This window comes from Caretta caretta, chromosome 5 (assembly GCF_965140235.1).
Source record: "Caretta caretta isolate rCarCar2 chromosome 5, rCarCar1.hap1, whole genome shotgun sequence".
Taxonomy (NCBI): Eukaryota; Metazoa; Chordata; order Testudines; family Cheloniidae; genus Caretta; species Caretta caretta.
Genome location: NC_134210.1, coordinates 97294574 through 97315178, shown reverse-complemented (window position 1 = coordinate 97315178; position 20605 = coordinate 97294574). Strand labels below are relative to the sequence as shown.

General features: G+C 41.3%; 1 protein-coding gene and 1 long non-coding RNA gene across 4 annotated transcripts in view; both read left to right on the top strand.

The window, feature by feature from the left end:
* LOC125637150 (proprotein convertase subtilisin/kexin type 5) overlaps positions 1 to 20605 on the top strand; it is a 305277-nt gene that overhangs the window by 18797 nt on the left and 265875 nt on the right. For all 3 annotated transcript variants that reach the window (XM_075128725.1, XM_075128726.1, XM_075128727.1), the window contains exon 2: positions 12147 to 12251. In XM_075128725.1, the coding sequence (XP_074984826.1) occupies positions 12147 to 12251 (105 nt within the window). The remainder of the gene's footprint in view (positions 1 to 12146; positions 12252 to 20605) is intronic.
* Positions 3574 to 6263, top strand: LOC142072192 (uncharacterized). The gene is made up of 2 exons (XR_012668584.1): positions 3574 to 4927; positions 5615 to 6263. It is a non-coding gene; the product is annotated as an uncharacterized LOC142072192 (long non-coding RNA).

Genomic DNA, 20605 nt, shown 5'->3' with positions numbered 1-20605 from the left:
CTTTTTTTAGAGAAACAAACATTATCATTTTTCCCTACAGCTTCTTTTTAGGTCCAAACAGCATTTGTTGTCACTTGAACTTGCATGGATAACGATTACAAAACTTTCTTTATATCACTACAGATGTCAGAGGTAAAGTCTATTTATTTTGTGGAAAAGGATTAAAGTATTTACTGAACTTATTTTGTAGTTCCGATGGAAATGCAATGAGGTAAATAGTTGGGTTCAACAAAGAGGGAGATGAATAATCAGTTTAAGAGTACATTGTTTTATTTGACAGGGACATTAACTTACCTAAAGGTCAATCCCTCCCTTCATAAAACTCTCATTAATGGTCCATAATTGTGTTTTCATTTTGTGGGATGGTTAGGCTGGCTATGCTGCATGATAACATTAACATGAGAAATCTGAAAATGATCTTGTTTAATGCTAAGACATCTGCTGAAGAACTGAAAAAAAATCCTGTATCTGTGTTTCTTAAATTTTGAGTCCTTTATTTTTAACATATTATTAAAATCATAACCTCTCTTTCAGTCCTTGAAAGGAAATAGATGGAGGAGGGGTGTTCTTTATGGACTTCAAAAGGCAGAATTCAAGTTTCTTTTAATTTGGAGTATTTGAATGATCAACATGATGGCCAAATATCACTTTGAATTCATTAGGAATTCTGTTGGTTTGGTCCTTTAAAATGCTAACAACTTGATGTTTTTACTCACTGTTTATTCAGTCCTTGACTCCAGTTAGGGCCAATTTTGAGGTCCTTACTCAGTTTTTACTTGGGCCTGTAATGCACAGCCCTGCATTGAAGTGGTGTGGTGTCACATTGCTTCTAGGGAAACATTAGTAGGCATTCTTCCTCAGATGTTCAGAAAGAGTCCCTTGACTCTTCCTCCCCCTCCCTGAAATGCAGCACACCCCCATTTCCCATGCTGTGATTGAGGGAGTTGAGGCCATGAGCCCATTCTGTCCCATGCTTCTTCTTTTTTTGGGGTGCTGAAGGGACTGCAGTTTTCGGTAGCTCTTATGGGAGTCTCACTGGGAAGGCTCCTTGGGCCATTCTTTTCATTGCACATTCATGTAAAGGACAAATATATAAAGCTAACCCTTAGCTTTCATTTAGTCTTTAATCAGGCAATCTCCTATTACCATTATTGGAAGTTTCCCTGGATACGGTGCTCAAGATTTGGCCTACTATGAATATTATTTTCTTCAAAACATTCCAAGAGAAGTATCACTGGATACAATTAAATGTTGTCAATTAAAATCTCTAAGTAGTTTTATTTAAAACAACCAGCTAACTGTTCCCTCCTCTCCAACCTCCTTTATAAGGAGAGAACAACTTCAGATTGAAATCCGCAGGATTTAAATAAATATATAATCCAAAAAAGCTGCCACAATCCTCTTTTGAAGGATTGTTCAGCCTGTTTAGAAGGGTGCTTTTAATGAATAATTCTTTGTGATTAAACCCATATGAATATGAAACTATTGATGCATTTCTGATCTTTTTAAAGGTCATCCTTCTTTTAAAAGATTACAGTGTTCCCTGAAAATTCTGACCTCTTTTATCATTGAATCTTTTCTCATTTTTCCAAAGACTGTTCACTTAAGGTTGTACTAGTGGAAAGTAAGACCTCACTCTTAAGTATCAAAACATTTTATTTCTTTTGATGATACGAAAGCATTACATGTTGCTAAATGTTTCTCAGCACTTCTCTTTTCATCGTGTAGTTTCAAATGTTGAATATGGTTTCCATGGTAGCACTGATGTACAAGAGACCCACTAGACAGAAGTTCATTTGCAATATTTCTTTCAGTGCATAACTGTACATTCTTTTTGTATTTGCATCATCTATTGATCCATAAATGTTTGTCCTGTGTATCCTGAGCTTTTTCAAGGTAGTTAATTATTTGTCTGCTGCATAGCCTAGAGGAAAGCTGATATATCTTTATATTGGTAAATATATTTTGGAATATGACCTACATTGGGAGCAGATTAGAGAAACTTTGATTATATAGGTGGTATACAAAATGCAGTATGTAATCTCATGTAAATAATTTTCATTATAAATTTTTTTTATTTTAGAAGTTCTTTAAAACTGTATATTCTCTAACATGCTATATCCACACTCTAATTACATTTTTGTGCTGAAATTTTTAAAGCTTCTTAATGGATTTAAATGTTCAATTCCTATTAACCATAAAACAGTGACTTTGAAAATCTCAGCCTTGATATTGAAATAGAACAGATGCAAAGAAGGCAAATTCAGTTGCAGTTATTGTTGCTCATTTTGTCCTGTTAACAAAGGCACATATAACAAGTTAAATGTCTAGAGAGTTTATTTTGGATTTCCTATTGAAGCACTTAACATACTAAGGTTTTTGGGGGATTTTTAAAGGAAAATGCAGCAGTATGTAAACAATAGTAATAACATTCTTATGCGAAAGAACATAATGCAGAGCTATTTTATGTTAATAGCTCAGTTTTTCATTTTAGACATCCACTGATTGAAAAACAAAATTGTACCTTTCCAGTTCAATATAAGTGCACAGGCAAAATTTCTCCATGCAAACAGCTGAAATACAGTGGAAAATTGCCCAAGGCTGCAAAGGAAGTCAGTAGTGGCATACATTACTTCAATAAGGTGTTATATTTTCTCTGTTTAAAAAAAAAAAAAGAAGAAGAGAGGGAATTTCAAGGATAAAGGACTTGCTATGTTTTGGGGGTAAAGCTGATTTATTTGAAACAGAAATAGGGATCTTCCTATTGTAACAGGAGGATGCAGTAATTAATCTTCCTTGTTTTATTCATGCACAAGTAATTCAGAAGAGAATCACCAACCTGTCTGTGTTACTAGTTGGCTGAACTCCTTTGTCTTGAGGACCAGGTTCTTTTCAGAAACTGATCAAGAAAACTCACTCACAACAATGCATTTTCTATCTGAGGGGCAGTTAATTAGCTTTTATTTTTGTCTGGAATTAGAGTTATGACCGTCCCTAATTTCAACCTATGAGACCGAGAAAAAATGGTTTAAGGGAACACAAACCATTATAGATATCTAAAACTCTGGTTCCCAAACTGCGGTACAAGCCCTCATGGGGGAATGTGAGACTGCTCTGGGGGCTAAGGAGGGGGGAAGTTACCACTATGCTGCTCAGCCTTGTCTTCACTGAAAAAAAAGGTGTATTTTTTGCCTGTCAGTAATGTGTGTGAGCTGTCTTGAGGTAAAAACACGGTGAAGACAAGGCACTTCCGTTTCACCATGAGGTAGATGAAGCAATGTCAGCCCCAGGTGATGGTATTGGCCTGACCTTAGTGAGTTTCTGTCAGGATAAAACTAAAATGCCTCATCTTCAGCTGCGTTTTCACTTTGGGGTAGCTCACACTCAATAGTCACCCTGAGGTAAAAAAGCACACCTCTTTTAGCAGTGAAGACACGACCTCAGACTACAGCATAACTGATGAAAAAACAGAGGGAGATTCTCCACTCCAAGAACTGCCACTCTCTCCACTCCTGTCTCTGACAGGCCACTAGATTTGGGGGGGTGAGGGTGGGTTGAACAGCAGGAGAGGGTCAGACAGTGCTAAGCACCCATGCTTTGAAAATCAGATACCTTTAAGGTGTCTCAGATTGGGCACACACAAACTGAGGAACCCAAAATCACTTGCCACTTTTGAAAATCTTGGCCTTTATTTTTCCATTTATTTATTTTATTTTATGTTCTCATATATTGGCATTTTGTGGGGATGGAGGAAGGGCTCATTTCCATAGTATCTGCATACTTCAGAAAGGAGTTTCCAGGAATGCCACTGAAGTCATACTCTGATCTTTGGCAGATACTGAGCTGTTATTCTGAGGAATGTCACCACCGTTCAGAGGTACAGATTTGGCAATGTTGTGTAAACGTATTTGTTCCCTACCAGACTGGAGTACTAGCCTGAAGGGAAAACAAAGGGAATAGGGGAGAGATATGCATTGGCATCTGAGAATACCAGTTAAGCCCAACTATTAGGCCTGGACTATACTACAAAGTTAGATAGACATAAGCCGTCTTTTGTCGACCTAGTTGCACGTGTCTGTACTTAAATTTGTCTCCCACCAATGTAAGTGCCCCGTTACAGTAACACCCTCTATCCAAGCAGTGTGGAGCCATGGTCAATGTACTGAGGTCAACGTAGCAAGAGTGTAGACACTGTGTTTCTTAGGACCGTTAGGATCAATTTAACAGCTGTCCCACAATGCCCAATACTGACTGTTCTGGTTACAATTGTGAACTCTACTTCCCCAGGGTCCTGGAGACTGGAAAGCTCCCCTCCCCTTTAAAGCCCTGTGAATTTTTGAAATAACTTTTCCTGATTGTCTGACTTGGTGAGCACACCTAGCAGCTAGCTCTTCATTGTTGTGTGCTACTGCCCAGCTCACCATGCCAGCTACTCGCTCCAGATATGTGCCAGCTTGGAGTAAACAGGAGGTATTGGATCTCCTGGGCCTGAGGAGAGAAGAGGCTGTGTAAGCACAGCTACGGACCAGCAAAAGAAACATGGCCATCTACGAGCAGATTGCATGGGGGATGCAGGAAAAAGGGTATGACAGGGATCAGCAGCCATGCCACATGAAAACAAAGAAACTGTGTTAAGCGTATCAGAAGGCCAAGGAGGCAAACAGTCGATCTGGTGCTGAGCAACAGACCTGCCGCTTTTACAAAAAGCTGCACGCCATACTTGGCAGAGACCACACTGCCACCCTGCAGATCACCATGGATACCTCTGAGGAGCTGGAGTCACAGGCCAATGGTGTGAACAGTGAGGAGGAGGATGGGGAAATACATGACCGGGGGGTCCAGCAACGTCACAAGCTAGGACCTGTTTGAGACTCCGCTGCAGACCAGTCGAGCATGGGTGAGCCTGATGCAGGGAAAGCATCCTCGGGTAAGCATATAAATTTATTTCCCATTATAGTGATGGTGCCCCCATGTTGACAGGACACAACTATCAAGTTTTCATTGAAGTACACTTTTCAAAAAGTACAACAAAGAGAGGCAGCGTTGTTATCTGCTTTTCATTCCCCTGTGGAGTTAGGCAAGGGGGAGCCATGCGGAGCAGTTTGTTTATGTACACAGCGCTGTCCCTTGAATCCTCCTGGGAGATCTCAATGAAACTTTCATGGAGGTACTCAGCAATCCTTTCCCAAAGGTTTCTAGGGATGACAACCTTATTTTTCCCGCCATTGTAGGACACTTTCCCATGCTAGTCAGCGATAACTTCAGCAGGCACTATTGCAGTAGACAAACTAGCAGCATATGGACCCAGGCAGCTTTTGGATGCCAGTAGCAGCTGTGCTCTCTCTGCCTTTGTTACCCTCCTATGGAAAATGGTGCCAGTATTCAGTGTCATTGCCCTGTACTCATAGTTTTATGCAACGAAGCAATTCCCTCATCCCTGGTGGGCCACACTCAGTGAGTGGCACAACGCATAAGCATGCTGAAGCAAAAGGGTCAATAGACACGTCTTGTTTAAAATCTCAGGGGAGCAAGGGAAGGGAGTTTTGAATCTTCACTTTTGCTTTCCATTGTGACTATATTGACAATGGTTTACCTCTGTGTGTTTTATCTGCAGCTGCTGCCTTTGAAGCCTTGAAGGGTCTCCCCTCCACAGCCACGGAATGCCTGAGCTAGATAAGGAGGAGAATGAAGAGTGCTCAGGATGACATGTTCAGTGAGATGTTGCAAGCCAGTGCGGCATCGGACCATGAGCAAAGGGCCTGGAGGGTGAATACTGCAGACAGCCTGGAGAAGAAAAGAGTGGACAGGAGAAAGGCCCAGGAGTCCCAGCAGGAAGAGAAGGAGATGCACCAGGACATAATGGAGCTTCTCTGGCAGCAAACAGAGATGCTGTAGACTCTTGTGGACCTATGGGTGGACTCTTGTGGGCTAACCTCTCTTTGAAATCCATAAAGAAGAACTCCATTACAGTACCTCCCAATTTCCCCCCTCCCCAAACATTCCATGTAGCATCAGAGGCCGCATCCCTACCCACACCAGTCCACCCCTGGGCACAATAAGGACAATCACAGCTTCACATACACTGACCCGAGAGAGCCATGGTTGCTGTATATGTAGGTAAAAGTAGACATGAATGTTCTTTCCCCTTGTTAAGTTCTGGTCCATTAATGTATTAAGTGTTTACTGTATTTGCATTTAAATTTCACTGATTTTTCTTTGCATTGATTTTGTTACTGAATAAAATTCTGTTGTTGGGAAAATAATTTTTATTCGTTCATAATATATGCTGCAGAGTGCCTCGAAGTTCTGAAAGCAAACGATTACTTGTTACTGCACAGTATGACACAACTCATAGGATCAGTGACAAACACAGTGTGATAATCATAACTGTACAGCAAGCACCACAAAATTCCTAAAGGTCCCAAAAACAGCAGGTCCAGGTAGAGAACAGTACTCCACAATCCATTACTGTGGCTCACTGTCAATGTGCTTTTTCACAGCCTCCCTGAGCCGTATAGCTCCACATTGAGCTCTTATAATAGCCTTTGTGTCTAGCCGTTCAAAGTTAGCAGACAGCCACTTCTGCTCTCCACCCTGGCTGCTACTGTTCGCCCTCTGCCTCACAGATTTTATGCAGGACAGAGCAGGCAGCTATAACCCTTGGTATGTTTTTTTCACTGAGATCCACTGTCATGAGTAAACAATACCAGTGTCCCTTCAATCTACCAAAAGTTCATTCTACTCTCATTCTGCACCAGCTGAGCTAGTAGTTAAATCGTTCCTTGTTGATCTCAAGGTGGCCTGTGTATGGCTTCATGAGCCACAGGAGCAAGGAATAGGCTCGATCCCTCAGGATCACTACTGGCATTTCAACATTGCCAATGGTAATCCACCAGTTAGGAAAAAAAGTCCCTTCTTATAGCATTCCAAACAGTCCTGTGTTCTTAAAGATGCGAGCATTATGCATCTTCCGGGACTACCAACACTGTTAATGAAGCGTCCCCAGTGATCCACCAGTGCTTGCATATCCATAGAAAAGTAGTCCTTTCTGTTGATGGACTCTGTAGCAAGATGGTCTGGCGCCAAAATAAGGATATGCATGGCATTTATCGCTCCACCGCAGTTTGGGAACCCCATTGCTGCAAATCTATCCACTATCATCCTGCACATTGCCAAAAGTTACAATCCTGTTTATGAGGAGATGATTAATGACCCTGCACATTTGCATGACAATGGTCCCCACACTGCATTTTCCAACTCCAAAATGATTTCCACTGACCAGCAGCAATGTGGCGTTGCAAGTTTCCACAGTGTGATCACCAATTGCTTCTCCACTGACAGTGCAGCTCTCATTTTGATGTCCCTGCGCTGGAGGACTGGACAAGCTTGGCACACAGACCCAGGAATGTGACCTTGCGCATCCCTAAGTTCTGATGCCACTGCTCATCATCGCAAGCGTGTGTTACCATGCGATCCCACCAGTCGGTGCTTGTTTTTCAGGTCCAGAAGCAGTGCTCCATCATCTGCAGCTGCTTCTTGAACTCCACCAACAACATTGAATTGGTTCTCACTGTGTCCCACAGCAATCTGTCCTCCAAGAAATCATCATGTTCCCCGCTCATTCAGTTCTTCTTACAGCTCTGCAAATACCGGAGGATCTTGCTTCCTGTGCTTGCAAAACTTAGGACAATAGTGCAGAGCTGTTCAGGCTCCATACTTTTGTCAGAGATGATGGACAGTGAGGAGGGCTGTGCAGGTTCGTGGGATTTTTTTTTAAAGGCACGAAAATTATGGGATATAGATGACATTATGGGATGGAAACTGTTGCAAGCTATGAAGCTGAACCCTTGTTCTCAGTCAACCCTGCACGACTTATTTCAGTTCCAACATGTATTGCCAAAACTTCCCAAAAGAGCGTGCTGGACAGTGGCAGGTTGCACATGCACAAGCGATATGCTAACTGCAGTGGCTTTATGCCGATGTAACTTGTCGACCAAAGCTTGTAGTGTATTCATGGCCTTAAGTGAAAAGGCAAAATAGCAGCCTCTGCCTCTTTTAAACATACTGACTGCCACAATGGCTTTAACTTGCTGCTTCAGTGCAGGACAAGACCAGAGCACGCAGCAATGTCAGTAACAGGGTAGTTTTGTTGTTGTTTTAATCATGGCTGACAGAAATAATCCGAAAAACTCATTTACTCCTCAGGAGCAGGGGGCTGGGCTGCAAAACCAATGGGAGTGGCAGGGAGCTGACATATTTGGAAAGAAGTCTGCTCGTCATTGTTGGCATTTCAGCTTGAGTAGTTTCCTGCAGCTGTGATCTTCTCTGTCTCTTCTATTTAAGTTCTTTACTAATTGGCCAGCTTTTTGGTGCCTGAAACTGTACAAAACTGAAAGCAAGTCACTCTTTAACCTTACCGTGCTGAAGCATGTATGGGGAAATGATATGAGGCCTAATACCTTGTAGAATGTTTACTAAATAACACATCATGGGTGAGATTCCCCTTTCTCAGCACAACACGAGAGTAAATGGGCTTTGTTTGAAGAAGTAGGTTGGGGATTTGGGTAATTAATCCATATCTTACTCTACAGTCAAATTTCCTGGCAGCTCCACAGCCCGCTGAGGGCTGCTGTTCCTGCCCTGGTCTGGTGGATCCACCACTGTGCAGAACTATCAGTAACATCGCACCAAAGTGATAGAAGGCAAGAAGCACAGAGCCTACTTTTGGCACTGGAGAAGCGGCTACAGTGTGATTCACTATTGAAGAGTGGTTTGTAGGAAAGAAACACCCTCCTGCATGGTCTGCCTGCTTGGAATGTGAGCTGGAGACAGGATTTACGCCTTGGGCAGTTCATACCTCTCCATTGCTATGTGGCTGGATTGTGCAAATTGTACGTGCCACTGAGTCAGTAGCACTGCAGAGCTTCACTCCCCCCTAGGAGAGCTAAGGACAAAGTCAGGACCTGCATGATATGCAAGTTCCCCAGTACACAGGGAGAGGGCAAAGGCTGCACTGTTGTTTAGCATTGTGAAGCCTGTTTTCTCTTGGTGAGTTCAGCCTGTGGAGGGGCCAGTGTGGGAGGAACTCCTCCGTGCCTCCTCATGTATAATTTATATAATATACAATTATAATTAAAAATTACTACAAAATCTTCAAAAAGTTGAAATCAAAAGAATATGTTGTAAATGACCAGAATGTTCCTTCAAAGAATTTTGAAATTTTCAATTTTGGCTCTGATTTGGAACAAAGCTAAATTTCAAAATCCTCAAATCCTTTGTGAAAGAGAACTTCCATCCTCTGCACAGACCTAGTGATTTGTGTGCCCACGGCTGCACAGAGGTAGCAGTTACTGCACTCCCCTGGTTGCAGGGACTGCCAGGTGTCTCCCTTACTGAGGCAGAATTTGTAGGGTGGAGAATCCTCCCTTCCCTCCCAATTCCCCTGCAAGGGCCAGGGAAACTCTGAATGTCTGTCTACAGATTCAGGTAGTCTACCGCGTATCACAGATCCCATTCGGCTCACGGTCAGAAGGTTATGTTTGCAACCAGAAGGAGTAGAAACTTCTAGTCTAAATCAAACTTTAAATTCTATGGAAACTGATGGATAAGTCCCTTCCCACCAGAGAAGGTTTCCTATTTCCCATTATCAAATGGGCAAGTAATTTTGTGAGCCCTGCTGACGTGCTGCTATACAGGATCAATGGAAATGTTCAGTTGTTGCTGCAACCAGCCCTACAGAACAGCCTGGTGAATGTTAATATGTAATGTACTCAATATGGAGTTTATCATCCGTCACAAGCTTTCTGAGGACACTCCAAGGTTCAGTGAGGTAGAGGAACTGAGTCACTATATCTGTATCCTGAGTTATCCTTATGCTACTTTCAGAGTTAAAGCTGCCTTAGGGAAAATATATTTCAAGAACTAAACCAGAAGTTTTGCTGTTGTTTCACAGTAATGATGGTGTGTTGGTTAATTTCTTCAAAGTTAACTCAAATTCTTATCTGTAATAAAGCAGGCAAGACATCCTAATCATAGTAGGGATGCATGTGTTTGTTTGCACATACATGTGGTTCTCTATGGTCCAAGGATTTTGAGGGTCTAAGTAAATTCCCATTAAGTTAAAGGAGGGTAATAAATTTTTTAGTACACTACTGCTTTACTATGAGAAAGCACTGGCTCTCACTGAATAGGAATCAAATTCCATTTCCAAGATTTGGGCTTCTTTGATCCCACTAGTATTTATTAACCTAATCCAGTGTTTCTCAAATGCAGCCAGCATGACGACATGCGGCCACCAGGGGCTTTTCTTGCAGCCACAGCCTACTGGGTGATGATTGTGGGGGTGGGGGAGCAGTAGCCCCTCACTCAGGGCCTCTAGCAGGAGTTGAGCGTTGGCCCCTCTGGAGAAACAAACACTGGAGGAGCAAGCAGCCAGTGAGTTCCACACATTCCTGGGGTGGTGGGGTCAGGCTTCAGCCCAGGGGTGGCGGGCAGCTCCTCCCCCAAATAAATATGACAGAATTCTGTGTCTGCAGTTCTGTGCAATGGTGAAATACAGACCTACTTGCTTTGTGACTGCAGTGTGTGTGTGTGTGTGTGTGTGTATAAACAAGGAGTTACAGTAGAGGCTCATTAATCCATACTAATGAGAGGGAGGCTATAGAAGATTAAAGTTGTGTTTAATGTTGTGGGTTAGTGAATATGCAAAAAATGCAATTAAAGCAACAAACAAACAAGAAATCCCCAGGCTCCTGCATCAAACATACTGCAGAACCTCATAAATCTTCATAAATGGGCCGAGACCTTGCGTAAACTGGTAAAGTTTGAATGCTGCCAATGCTGGGGTGAGGACTAGATCTGGCACCACTGATTAGTTTAAAGCACCCTAGCCTTGTTTCTGGCATTGTGAGCTCCAGCACAGGGGCTAGGAGGTGATGAAGTGTTCTGCATTGTCCTGTAGGCAGCACAGAGCCAGAGACTTTAGTCTTCATGAATCCTAAAAACAGATCCTTGGAGCCCTATTGTGTTTTCCTGCCAGTTCTCCTAGAACTTTGCTTTAAGGTTGAACACTTGAGTTATTTCCTGTATACTTGTCTTTATTAGGGGCTATTAATTCAAAACACAGAATCCTTGAGGTTAGATAGCTATTCTTCCACCATCTTTTGTGATTTCATTCAGATTTGTTTTCAAAACTAAGCCAGATTTTCTTTCTAAGGTCATTTGAGTGTTTACGATTTTAATAAATGTTGTTAAAAATAAGCAAAAAAAGGAGATCTGAACACTCTGTTAATTTAAATAAAGGATCTTCCTCTAAGATTTACAACTATTATGGTATTTTCTTGAAGGCCAAATTTTAAAATGCTTAGGGGAAGCATTTTCCCTAGGCCAAAGATGTTGGGTGTGTGTGGATGTATATGAGTAATGTCTTAAAAGTCTGGCTATCCATTATAACACAGGTGTTAATGATTTAAAATTTGTTACTACAAAGATTAGTGCTGGGTAAAACCAACAACATTGCCAGACTATACTGAAGTGATGGAGACAAAGTAATTTGAATTCTGTTATTTAGAAGTTGCCCATTTTGACTTCTCATAACTTGAATAAGCACTTCTAGTAATTGATTAAGAGTTCTGACATTACTCCTCCCTTTCCCCCCCAAAAATCATATATTTATATTCCTTTGTGAATGGTATGATGCTTAGAACTTTTTTGGGGTAAGTTAATGACATAAATAACCTATTGTGCATTTTATAGTACATTTCCTTGAGCAAACTAGATGGAATGCTTTTTAATATAGCTATTTGATGATTTTTATACTTGCCATGTGAAGACAGTCTGGATATAGATTGATATAGAATTACTTAAAATGCTGCATATAAATTAAACATTAAAAAAGGTAGATACAGACAGGCTAAGCAGCTCAATTATAATAGTTGGTTTTGCAGTTGCTGCCTCAAGGACACTCCATCCATTTCATATCCTATGTCCTTCTTTTGAAAGATGATCACTGGGGTTCAAGTAACGTTTCAGCACAGCAGGAAATTGCATAATTTATAGTCCTTTAAAAAATGAAAAACTGAAAACTGCTTTTCATAAATTAAATCTCTCTCTCTCTCTTTTCCTCCCCTGTCTCTTCCTCCCAACAGATTGGAGCACTGAAGGATTACTACCACTTCTATCATAGTAAAACAATTAAAAGGTCAGTTCTCTCAAGTAGAGGTACCCACAGCTTCATTTCAATGGAACCAAAGGTAAGAAAATCCAGCTAGGCAAGCATCTGAGGCAAAAGCTTCTGCATTTTTAATTTGAAACGTCATATCAGGAAACATTTGCCTGGATGGCAGCTAGCTTTACAAGAGTGGATATACTATCTGTTCACCAAGGTACATTAAGATGAAACAAAGACAAATACCATATTATTAACTGATGTGCTATCCTCAGAACATAATGTTCACCGTTGTTCCTGGGGGAGATGTACTATAAGAATTTTGTTAATGTACTAATCTTTATGTCATGCCTTGCAAGTTTAAACTCCCAAGAATAACCTTAAAAAGAACAGGAGTACTTGTGGCACCTTAGAGACTAACAAATTTATTTGAGCATAAGCTTTCGTGAGCTACAGCTCACTTCATCGGATGCACCTTAATAACCTTAACAGACTGCTGTTTTCTTGTTGGCTGCCTTTGCGAATGAAAATGTGCAAAGTAGGATGATATCCCCATGGTTTGGTGGTATTTGTTGGCTTTTTATGGTCATTTAGTGAAGTAGGGGAATTAAGATTTGCACACTCTTTTCCATGTTCCTTTTAATTAATCCTTATTCCTTATTTTATATTAAAGGACCTTTTTTATTTGAAATGTGGCATCTCACCCTGCATCACATATTTAGTCTTAGCAAAATTTTTGCTAACATCAATTTTTGATGTTGGGTAACTGAGGGCATTGGGTAATACTGGCCATTCTATTATAGCATTGCACAATATTTTATCTTATAATTGTGGCTGAGAAAGCATTTTTATTGCAAGCCCCTAATTTCAGTTGTTTTGTAACTTCTCCCCCAAACAACCTTGGAGTTGGAATTTCTTATGTGTTTCCTCAACCAAGAAATGAATGTTTTTGAAAAGTTTGAGGAAAAATCATTAAGCTTTTTTATTTTATTCAAGTGTGAAAAAAACCTTAGTGTTTTTCAAGAGTTAGCACTTGGACTATATAAACATAGCATGTTGATCACCCTTACTGAGAAATTTATGCTTTACTAACCTTGAAAAAAAGTTAAGTATAAAAATTATCAACGAATAAAAGCAGAATGCTGCACATGTGTAGTATGTAGTTTCCCAGGGAGGTAAATGTCACACACAGACACGGAGTGGTGAATCCTGCTTTCCTAGTGGTGTGGAAGGCTGTGTAGGAAGCATAAGTAGGGTAGTTTTGCAACAGGATGTGGGGTGTCTACAAAGGAGGTTCTCACACAGTGTATGGCTAAACCGTGTTCTTTAAGGGCTCCATCAACCTTATTGTTCAGGTTGTTTCAGTGATAAACATGGAGAGGGTCAGGGGCAAGGCTGGAGGGTCCAGGAATACTCAGATTCACTGAACAAATACCAAGTGCTCGCCCCCACATAGGCAGTAGTGCAAATGGAGTGGAAACCATTTGCATCTTTTAGCAACTGCCCCAGCACATGTGAGTCTTCTGTGGGCACAGAGCTAGTGTAGCTGACTTTGTTGTACACAGACACCACCTAGCACAAACACTGTGGCTATATCCAGCTGCTGTATGGTCCCTTTTGGATCACTCACAACATTCCTAGATTAGAGCAGCCTTGAGCGAAGTATGGGGAAGGACTAAGGCAGAGCTGAACAAAGAATCAGGGAGACATAACCAGTTCCCTGATGGTCCCTTGCTGTGCCAAGTAGATTTTGGCCACATCAGAGAATCTGTCCCATCAAATACTACTAATGGACACTTGATTGGTAATCATAACTATGAATTTCTTGATTTTATTTTTTAAATTATATTACTGTAGCACCCAAAAACTCCAATCAGAGTTGAGGTCCCATTGTGCAATACAAACAATGAAGACACATAGCCTTGATGGTGTTTTAGATTCTAAGAGGAGTTTACAATCTAAATAGGTGAACACTAGCGTTTGTGGACTTTCCAAACTGTTTAAAAGTAGCTTCCTTGTAACTTAAAATCGTCTTCCAAGTGACAAAATAACACCCATACTTAATTATACATTTGATTTGAAAATGGTGACATTATTTTAGTACACAAAATGAATGTAAAACTGCATATGTGCAACTCATGATGGGGTCAGCCGTGAAAGCTTCCGTTCTTCCTCTTTCTATGGGTATTTTGACTTCAGGATTGAACTAAATTTTTTTAAAAAATAAAATAAAGATAAAATACTGGGCCCAGTTTTAAAGGGGCATTTACTCAAACCCCATCTTGGTGCTCAGAATTAATTGCAGGTAAATCCCACCTGTTAGTTGTGTTAATTCTATGGCATTACCTCCACTTAATGGGAATTCAGGAAGTTAATACTACTATTTTGTAGTCTTGTATTTCTAAACTACTTGTATGCATAGTGTTGTCTTTGACTGTGTGAACACAAAGGGCCAGATTCCTAGCTGGCATAAGTTGGTGTAGCTCTATTCATTTCAATGGAACTATGACACTTTATGACAGCGTCTCTCTTTCTAGATATTTATGAATTTGGTTATTAATGCCTTAGAAACATTTTAACTGGTTGGGATTAGGAAGAAACTTCCTTTATGGTCAAGTTATCCCTTCAATTTCTTTGAACTCAATGGAGCTGGGCCCATTTCCAGTAGCCAAGAATCTGGGTCCAGACAATTCATTAATACTGCTCTGTTTGATTTTCCTGTAAGTTGTTCTTACTCTATTACTGTTTGTTCCCAGTTATTTCAGATACACTTGCAGGAACTTCCTTTGGCCTTTGTTTACATCCTGCATAAATTATTAATAGGACCCATATTTTTAAAAATGGCATCTGCAGTTTTATGGGCAGTTACCATGATTTCTTACACAAGTCAGATAAATGGGTGAACAAAAGGCTAATTTTGCATCTAACTGATTAATTAGTTAAATGTACATGCTGGCTTTGAAGATCTAGGGTTTGGTTCTCATTCTCATTTAAACGAAGGCCACTTTACACCACTCTGGCAGTGTAGAAAGGCCTTAAAGTTGGCATAAATTAGACGGGTGTAGAGTACACATTTTCAAAATTTGGCCCAATGTTTACATGAACCCTACTCTGTCTTTAAATGAGCATGTAAACAATATTCAGCATAGTAGAATTTTGTCCGTATATTGAGAAATATATTTATTAGCGTCTGCTGCGAGCCCTTTGCGCCTCAGCTCAGGAATGTACGTTGGCACCGCCAAGAGAGGATATCAATTAGATACTTTTAGAGGAGGAATGGTCAAAGTGAGCGCCTGTGGTCACATGTAGACCTCCAGCACTCTTAACGTAGCCTAGCACAGAACTCTGCAGAGTGGAGAGGTTCACACAGAGCTTTCTTCAAAGCAGCACTGCTAGAGTGCGGTTACTGAGCATGTCATCGCTGGTTGCAGCTTGCTGTAAAAATTGATAGAAAGATAGGCAGGAGAGGGGCCAAGATCCAAAGCAGGGATCTGTATCATGCACCAAATTAAAGTGTTGCCCCAAGTCGATAGTGGGTAGGCAAATGATAAGACAGAACAAAACTCCCTGGCCTTTCTAACAAGCTTCACCCCCACCAACTAAACTCTTGCAGCGTTCACTGTAAACTGTTGCGGTTCAATACAAGACAGGACACAGCTTTAGGCGAGCAAGCAGGCTGGTTTGCTGACGGGATTGCCCCTGTCAGCTTTTCCACCTCTCTTTTATTTCTCTCCCCTCTGCGCATTACATACTCTGACCGCAAAAGGCATCAACAAAGGAAATAATATGACTTTGATTAATATTCTTATTTACCAGCCTCTATCTACTACAATCCTTGTTCTCAGGCCTTGAGCCCAGTCCAAGGAAGCTTCCCACGGTTCATGTCCTCTGAGCGACTTCCCATGGTCCATGTCCTTGGACGGAGCAGTGTGTGCACCGCTCCTACACAACAGTCAGGGTGTGCCCTGAATGTTTCCAGGTGCATGAACTCTACATGAACCCTTCAGTAAACCCCTCCTCAGCAGTCGTGTGCTCCTCTGTCATCCCTCCATAGACTGCTTTGAAGAGTCCTTTTGGGAATGTTAGTGCGTATGTATGGGGGTGAAGCGTGATCAGAGTCAATCCATGACTAGTGAAGGGTATGGAGAGCTGCAGAGGGTGTTGGGGACCCTCTCTGCTCCCTTCTGTGCTTACCTGACTTTCCTTTAGAATCCTTAATTGGGATTAGGAAGAAACTTCCTTATGGTCAAGTTAGCTGTTCAATTTCTTGGTGCAGAATTTCCCTATGGAGGAATGAAGCAGGTAAGGCACCCCCCAGTATTTTCCCCAGGACTATTCATTGTTTATAGTGTGCCAGCAGAAGGGGTTGCTAACGGGAAGGAGAGCTGAAATATGAGTGTGATCTCAGGCCATGTCTACACTACCATGCTACAGCCACGCTGCTGTAACCCTGTCGTGGTGATGCAGACTACATTGACGGATGGAGTTTTCCACTCCACTTCCCCGAACGACGGTAGCTAGATCCATGGATGCATTCTTCTGTTGACAGAGCTGTGTCTATATTGGGGGTTAGATTGACCTAACTATAATGCTAGGATGTGTGGATTTCTCACACCCTTGAGTACTCATGCTAGGTCAGCCTAAGTTTTACATGTAGACCCAGCCTCAGTTACACAGGTATCAAACAGGTGTAAGTAAGATCAGAATTGAGCTCTTCTTGCACCAATGGGAATACAGTTTAAAGTAGGTGTCAGTAATGGAGCCCACACATGAAATTAACCACACATCACAATAACGTACACATATGAAATACAGAAGTCTATGCAATGAGTGAATTTATTTTAGGTTATTTTTTAAAAAAATAAACAAAGGGCCAGCATTGAAAGGCACAGAAAATCAGGACCATGATCTATAATGTGTAATATACCCTGAAAGCATCTGAAAAATCAAGTTAGCATACATGAGTGATGTATAAGGCTCTGTAGTACAATACTTAAAAAAAGAACGACACTAAAAATCTTAATAATTTTACTTAATAAAGTAAAATAAATTTTACTTAATAAGTTTACTTAATAATTTGCCATTTAGAATCTCATATCTGTGCCTTAATTTCAAATGATGTAAATACAAGCTAAAGCGAGTCCAGTTTTTCTCACTGAGTCCCCAATGCCCTGCATGACAAGAGAAATGGAGATCTGAAAAATGAAATGTTGCTCAGAGCAGTGCTGCTTAAGTATGAATTTAATAATTCAAGTACCATGTTGTAACTCCGTCTGTGAAATTTTCAGTTTACAAATGAGGAAGGCATTTACAGTACTAGTGTTTGTGGGCATTGTTTTTAGTCTAGAACCATCTCACCTTTTGATTTTGTTAAATTCCTTTTATACAGTAGTAGTTTGGTTCACTCCATATTAGAATTTTTTCATACTCTGAAAGATTAAAGTGTTTGAGGCCCAGCCCTTCTTCTATTGAAATCAATAGCAAAGCTTGGATTGACTTCAGTGAAGATAGGATTTGGCTCATGTTGCTGACATTTTACACTGTCACTACCACCTGTTCAGTTCCACTGGTGGCAGCAACATCGCTATTGTATGACATCTAACTCTATTAAGAGCAGATCTATGTGACCTGGTGCTTAAAATGCCACTTTTTGTCAGCACCACTTCTGCACTGGTTCTGCTACCAGAGCAGAACTGGTGGTAACAACAGTGGCAACTCTTAGCCAAACTGCCTTAGTGTAAACAAGGCCTGTATGTGCAGAGCTGTCCTCTAGGAGGATCACACAGTGTGACAAAGATGGGGCAGCTGTAAGAGAGTGGTGGAAGGCAGGTATATAAGAATGATAAAGACCATTTCCCCTATAAGCTGAAAATGGGTTACCTCCGGTCAATTAGGGACACCCGAGTCCAATTAGGGGCTGCCTGAGACCTTGAAAAAGTCCTCCTCCTGTGAGAGATTGGGAGGAGAGACAAGGTACTGCAGGGCTAGTGGAAACAGGGAGAAAGGCCGCTCCAATGTGGATGGCTGCTCTCCTCCCTACAGGGGAAGCTATATAACAGACTGCCTGTTTAGGAAAAGGACTGGTACCCCAGGAACAATAACATGGCCTCCACCGTCCTGGTGAGAGTAGGGAAAGGTATTCCCCTTTGTTTTGTGTTGGAACTGGTTTCTTCTTCTTCTTCTTCTTCTTCTTCTATTTTTTGTTTTTGTTTGGCAGAGGGGCAATCCTGAGGCCTGCCTGGAAAATATTGGGAAATAACCCCCTTTTGGGAGAATAAACACCGACCAGAGTAGGGCTGACTTACTGCAGGCCCCAATCACCAGAGGGGGAAGCACTGAGCCTGCCGAGGTGGAGGAGATGCCTTGCCACATCCCTGTTCTTAACTCTGGCAGGATAGCAAGGTGGAAGTTTGTGAGAGGGTAGAGGAAGGAGGAACAGTAGCTGCCACAAATAAATCATCATGTTGCTATGTAGCAGTGTTTGTACCAGTTCAAAGTGCTAAACAATAAGTTAGGCTGACATGGGGTTTAGCTAGCTGAAAGTCTGGGAAAAAGGATGGATTTCACCACAAGATTATGGTGTTGCTTTGGCAAGGAATCCGGCGCGGAAGTTGAGAAACTATTCCTTGGGAATCTTGCCAGTAGTAAGAGAGAATGTACTCCTTTCTTCTTGATCAGCATGCTTGTTATAGATATAGAGGAGGGTTGGGGGTTTTCACAATAAAAAGTGGGACGGTCAGGAAGATGTTGTTCAATTTTTTCTGGATTTAATATGCCAGGATTGAAGTCTTAGGTTGAGTTAAAGGGAGGCGGGGGGAACAGAACACCCAACTCTGCCAATTAGTATATCACACAGCGAAGGGTCAGCATGAGAATTTCATTATGGGGCTAAAGCCCCAGGCTTTTTAAAAGCGATGGTTTGGACTTTCAGCTTAGAGCAATTCTGGAGAGGAGTTATTATGGGAAAGTTTGTGTTTAGCATTGACAATGCTAAGTGTAAGTTGTTAAATGTCATTAGTGAACAAGAAGATTCTGTTAGCCAAACAGAATGACAAAGCTGTTCAACAATGAGGCCAGGTGAGTTACTGATGTCTGTGTGTGTAGCCATAAGCATACGAGCACTTAGAAGACAAAGAATCAATACTAGTGGGTAAATAATGGCAACTGTCCTGTTATTTTTCACATTTAAAGCTTGATCAGTGAGTTGAAAAGGCACTATATCAATGAAATATTATCCTCATGGGCGCTGCATTTCATTGTGTCTCATACTTGTTGTACCAGTCATCCTTCCTCCTTAACCTTAGTCTGGATCAAGAGGCAGTCTTGCTATTCGACAGGTTTCAGAGTAACAGCCGTGTTAGTCTGTATTTGCAAAAAGAAAAGGAGTACTTGTGGCACCTTAGAGACTAACCAATTTATTTGAGCATAAGCTTTCGTGAGCTACAGCTCACTTCAAATTGAGCTGTAGCTCACGAAAGCTTATGCTCAAATAAATTGGTTAGTCTCTAAGGTGCCACAAGTACTCCTTTAGTCTTGCTATTGCTACCCTTGCTAAAGGATCCTGCCGCTTGGTGAAATTAGATCATGAATTGGGTTACTGACTTCCAGTGTACAAGAGAGCATAGAAAGATTTCACGTTAATACCTGCCTCCTGAGTATTAAACAGTTTGATATGAACATGGACAAACTAATACATAATACTTGTTACAAGTTGATTCTATTATAATTACTAAAAAGAAAAGGAGTACTAGTGGCACCTTAGAGACTAACCAATTTATTTGAGCATAAGCTTTCGTGAGCTACAGCTCACTTCATCGGATGCATTCAGAGGAAAATACAGTGGGGAGATTTATATACATAGAGAATATGAAACAATGGGTGTTACCATACACACTGTAACAAGAGTGATCACTTAAGGTGAGCTATTACCAGCAGGAGAGCGGGGGGGTGGGGAGGGAAGGAGGGAGAGGGAACCTTTTGTAGTGATAATCAAGGTGGGCCATTTCCAGCAGTTGACAAGAACATCTGAGGAACAGTGGGGGGAGGGAGGGTGGGGAATAAACATGGGGAAATAGTTTTACTTTGTGTAATGACCCATCCACTCCCAGTCTCTATTCAAGCCTAAGTTAATTGTATCCAGTTTGCAAATTAATTCCAATTCAGCAGTCTCTCATTGGAGTCTGTTTTTGAAGTTTTTTTGTTGAAGAATTGCAACTTTTACGTCTGTAATCGAGTGACCAAAGAGACTGACGTGTTCTCCAACTGGTTTTTGAATGTTATAATTCTTGACGTCTGATTTGTGTCCATTTATTCTTTTATGTAGAGACTGTCTAGTTTGACCAATGTACATGGCAGAGGGGCATTGCTGGCACATGATGGCATATATCACATTGGTAGATGTGCAGGTGAACGAGCCTCTGATAGTGTGGCTGATGTGAT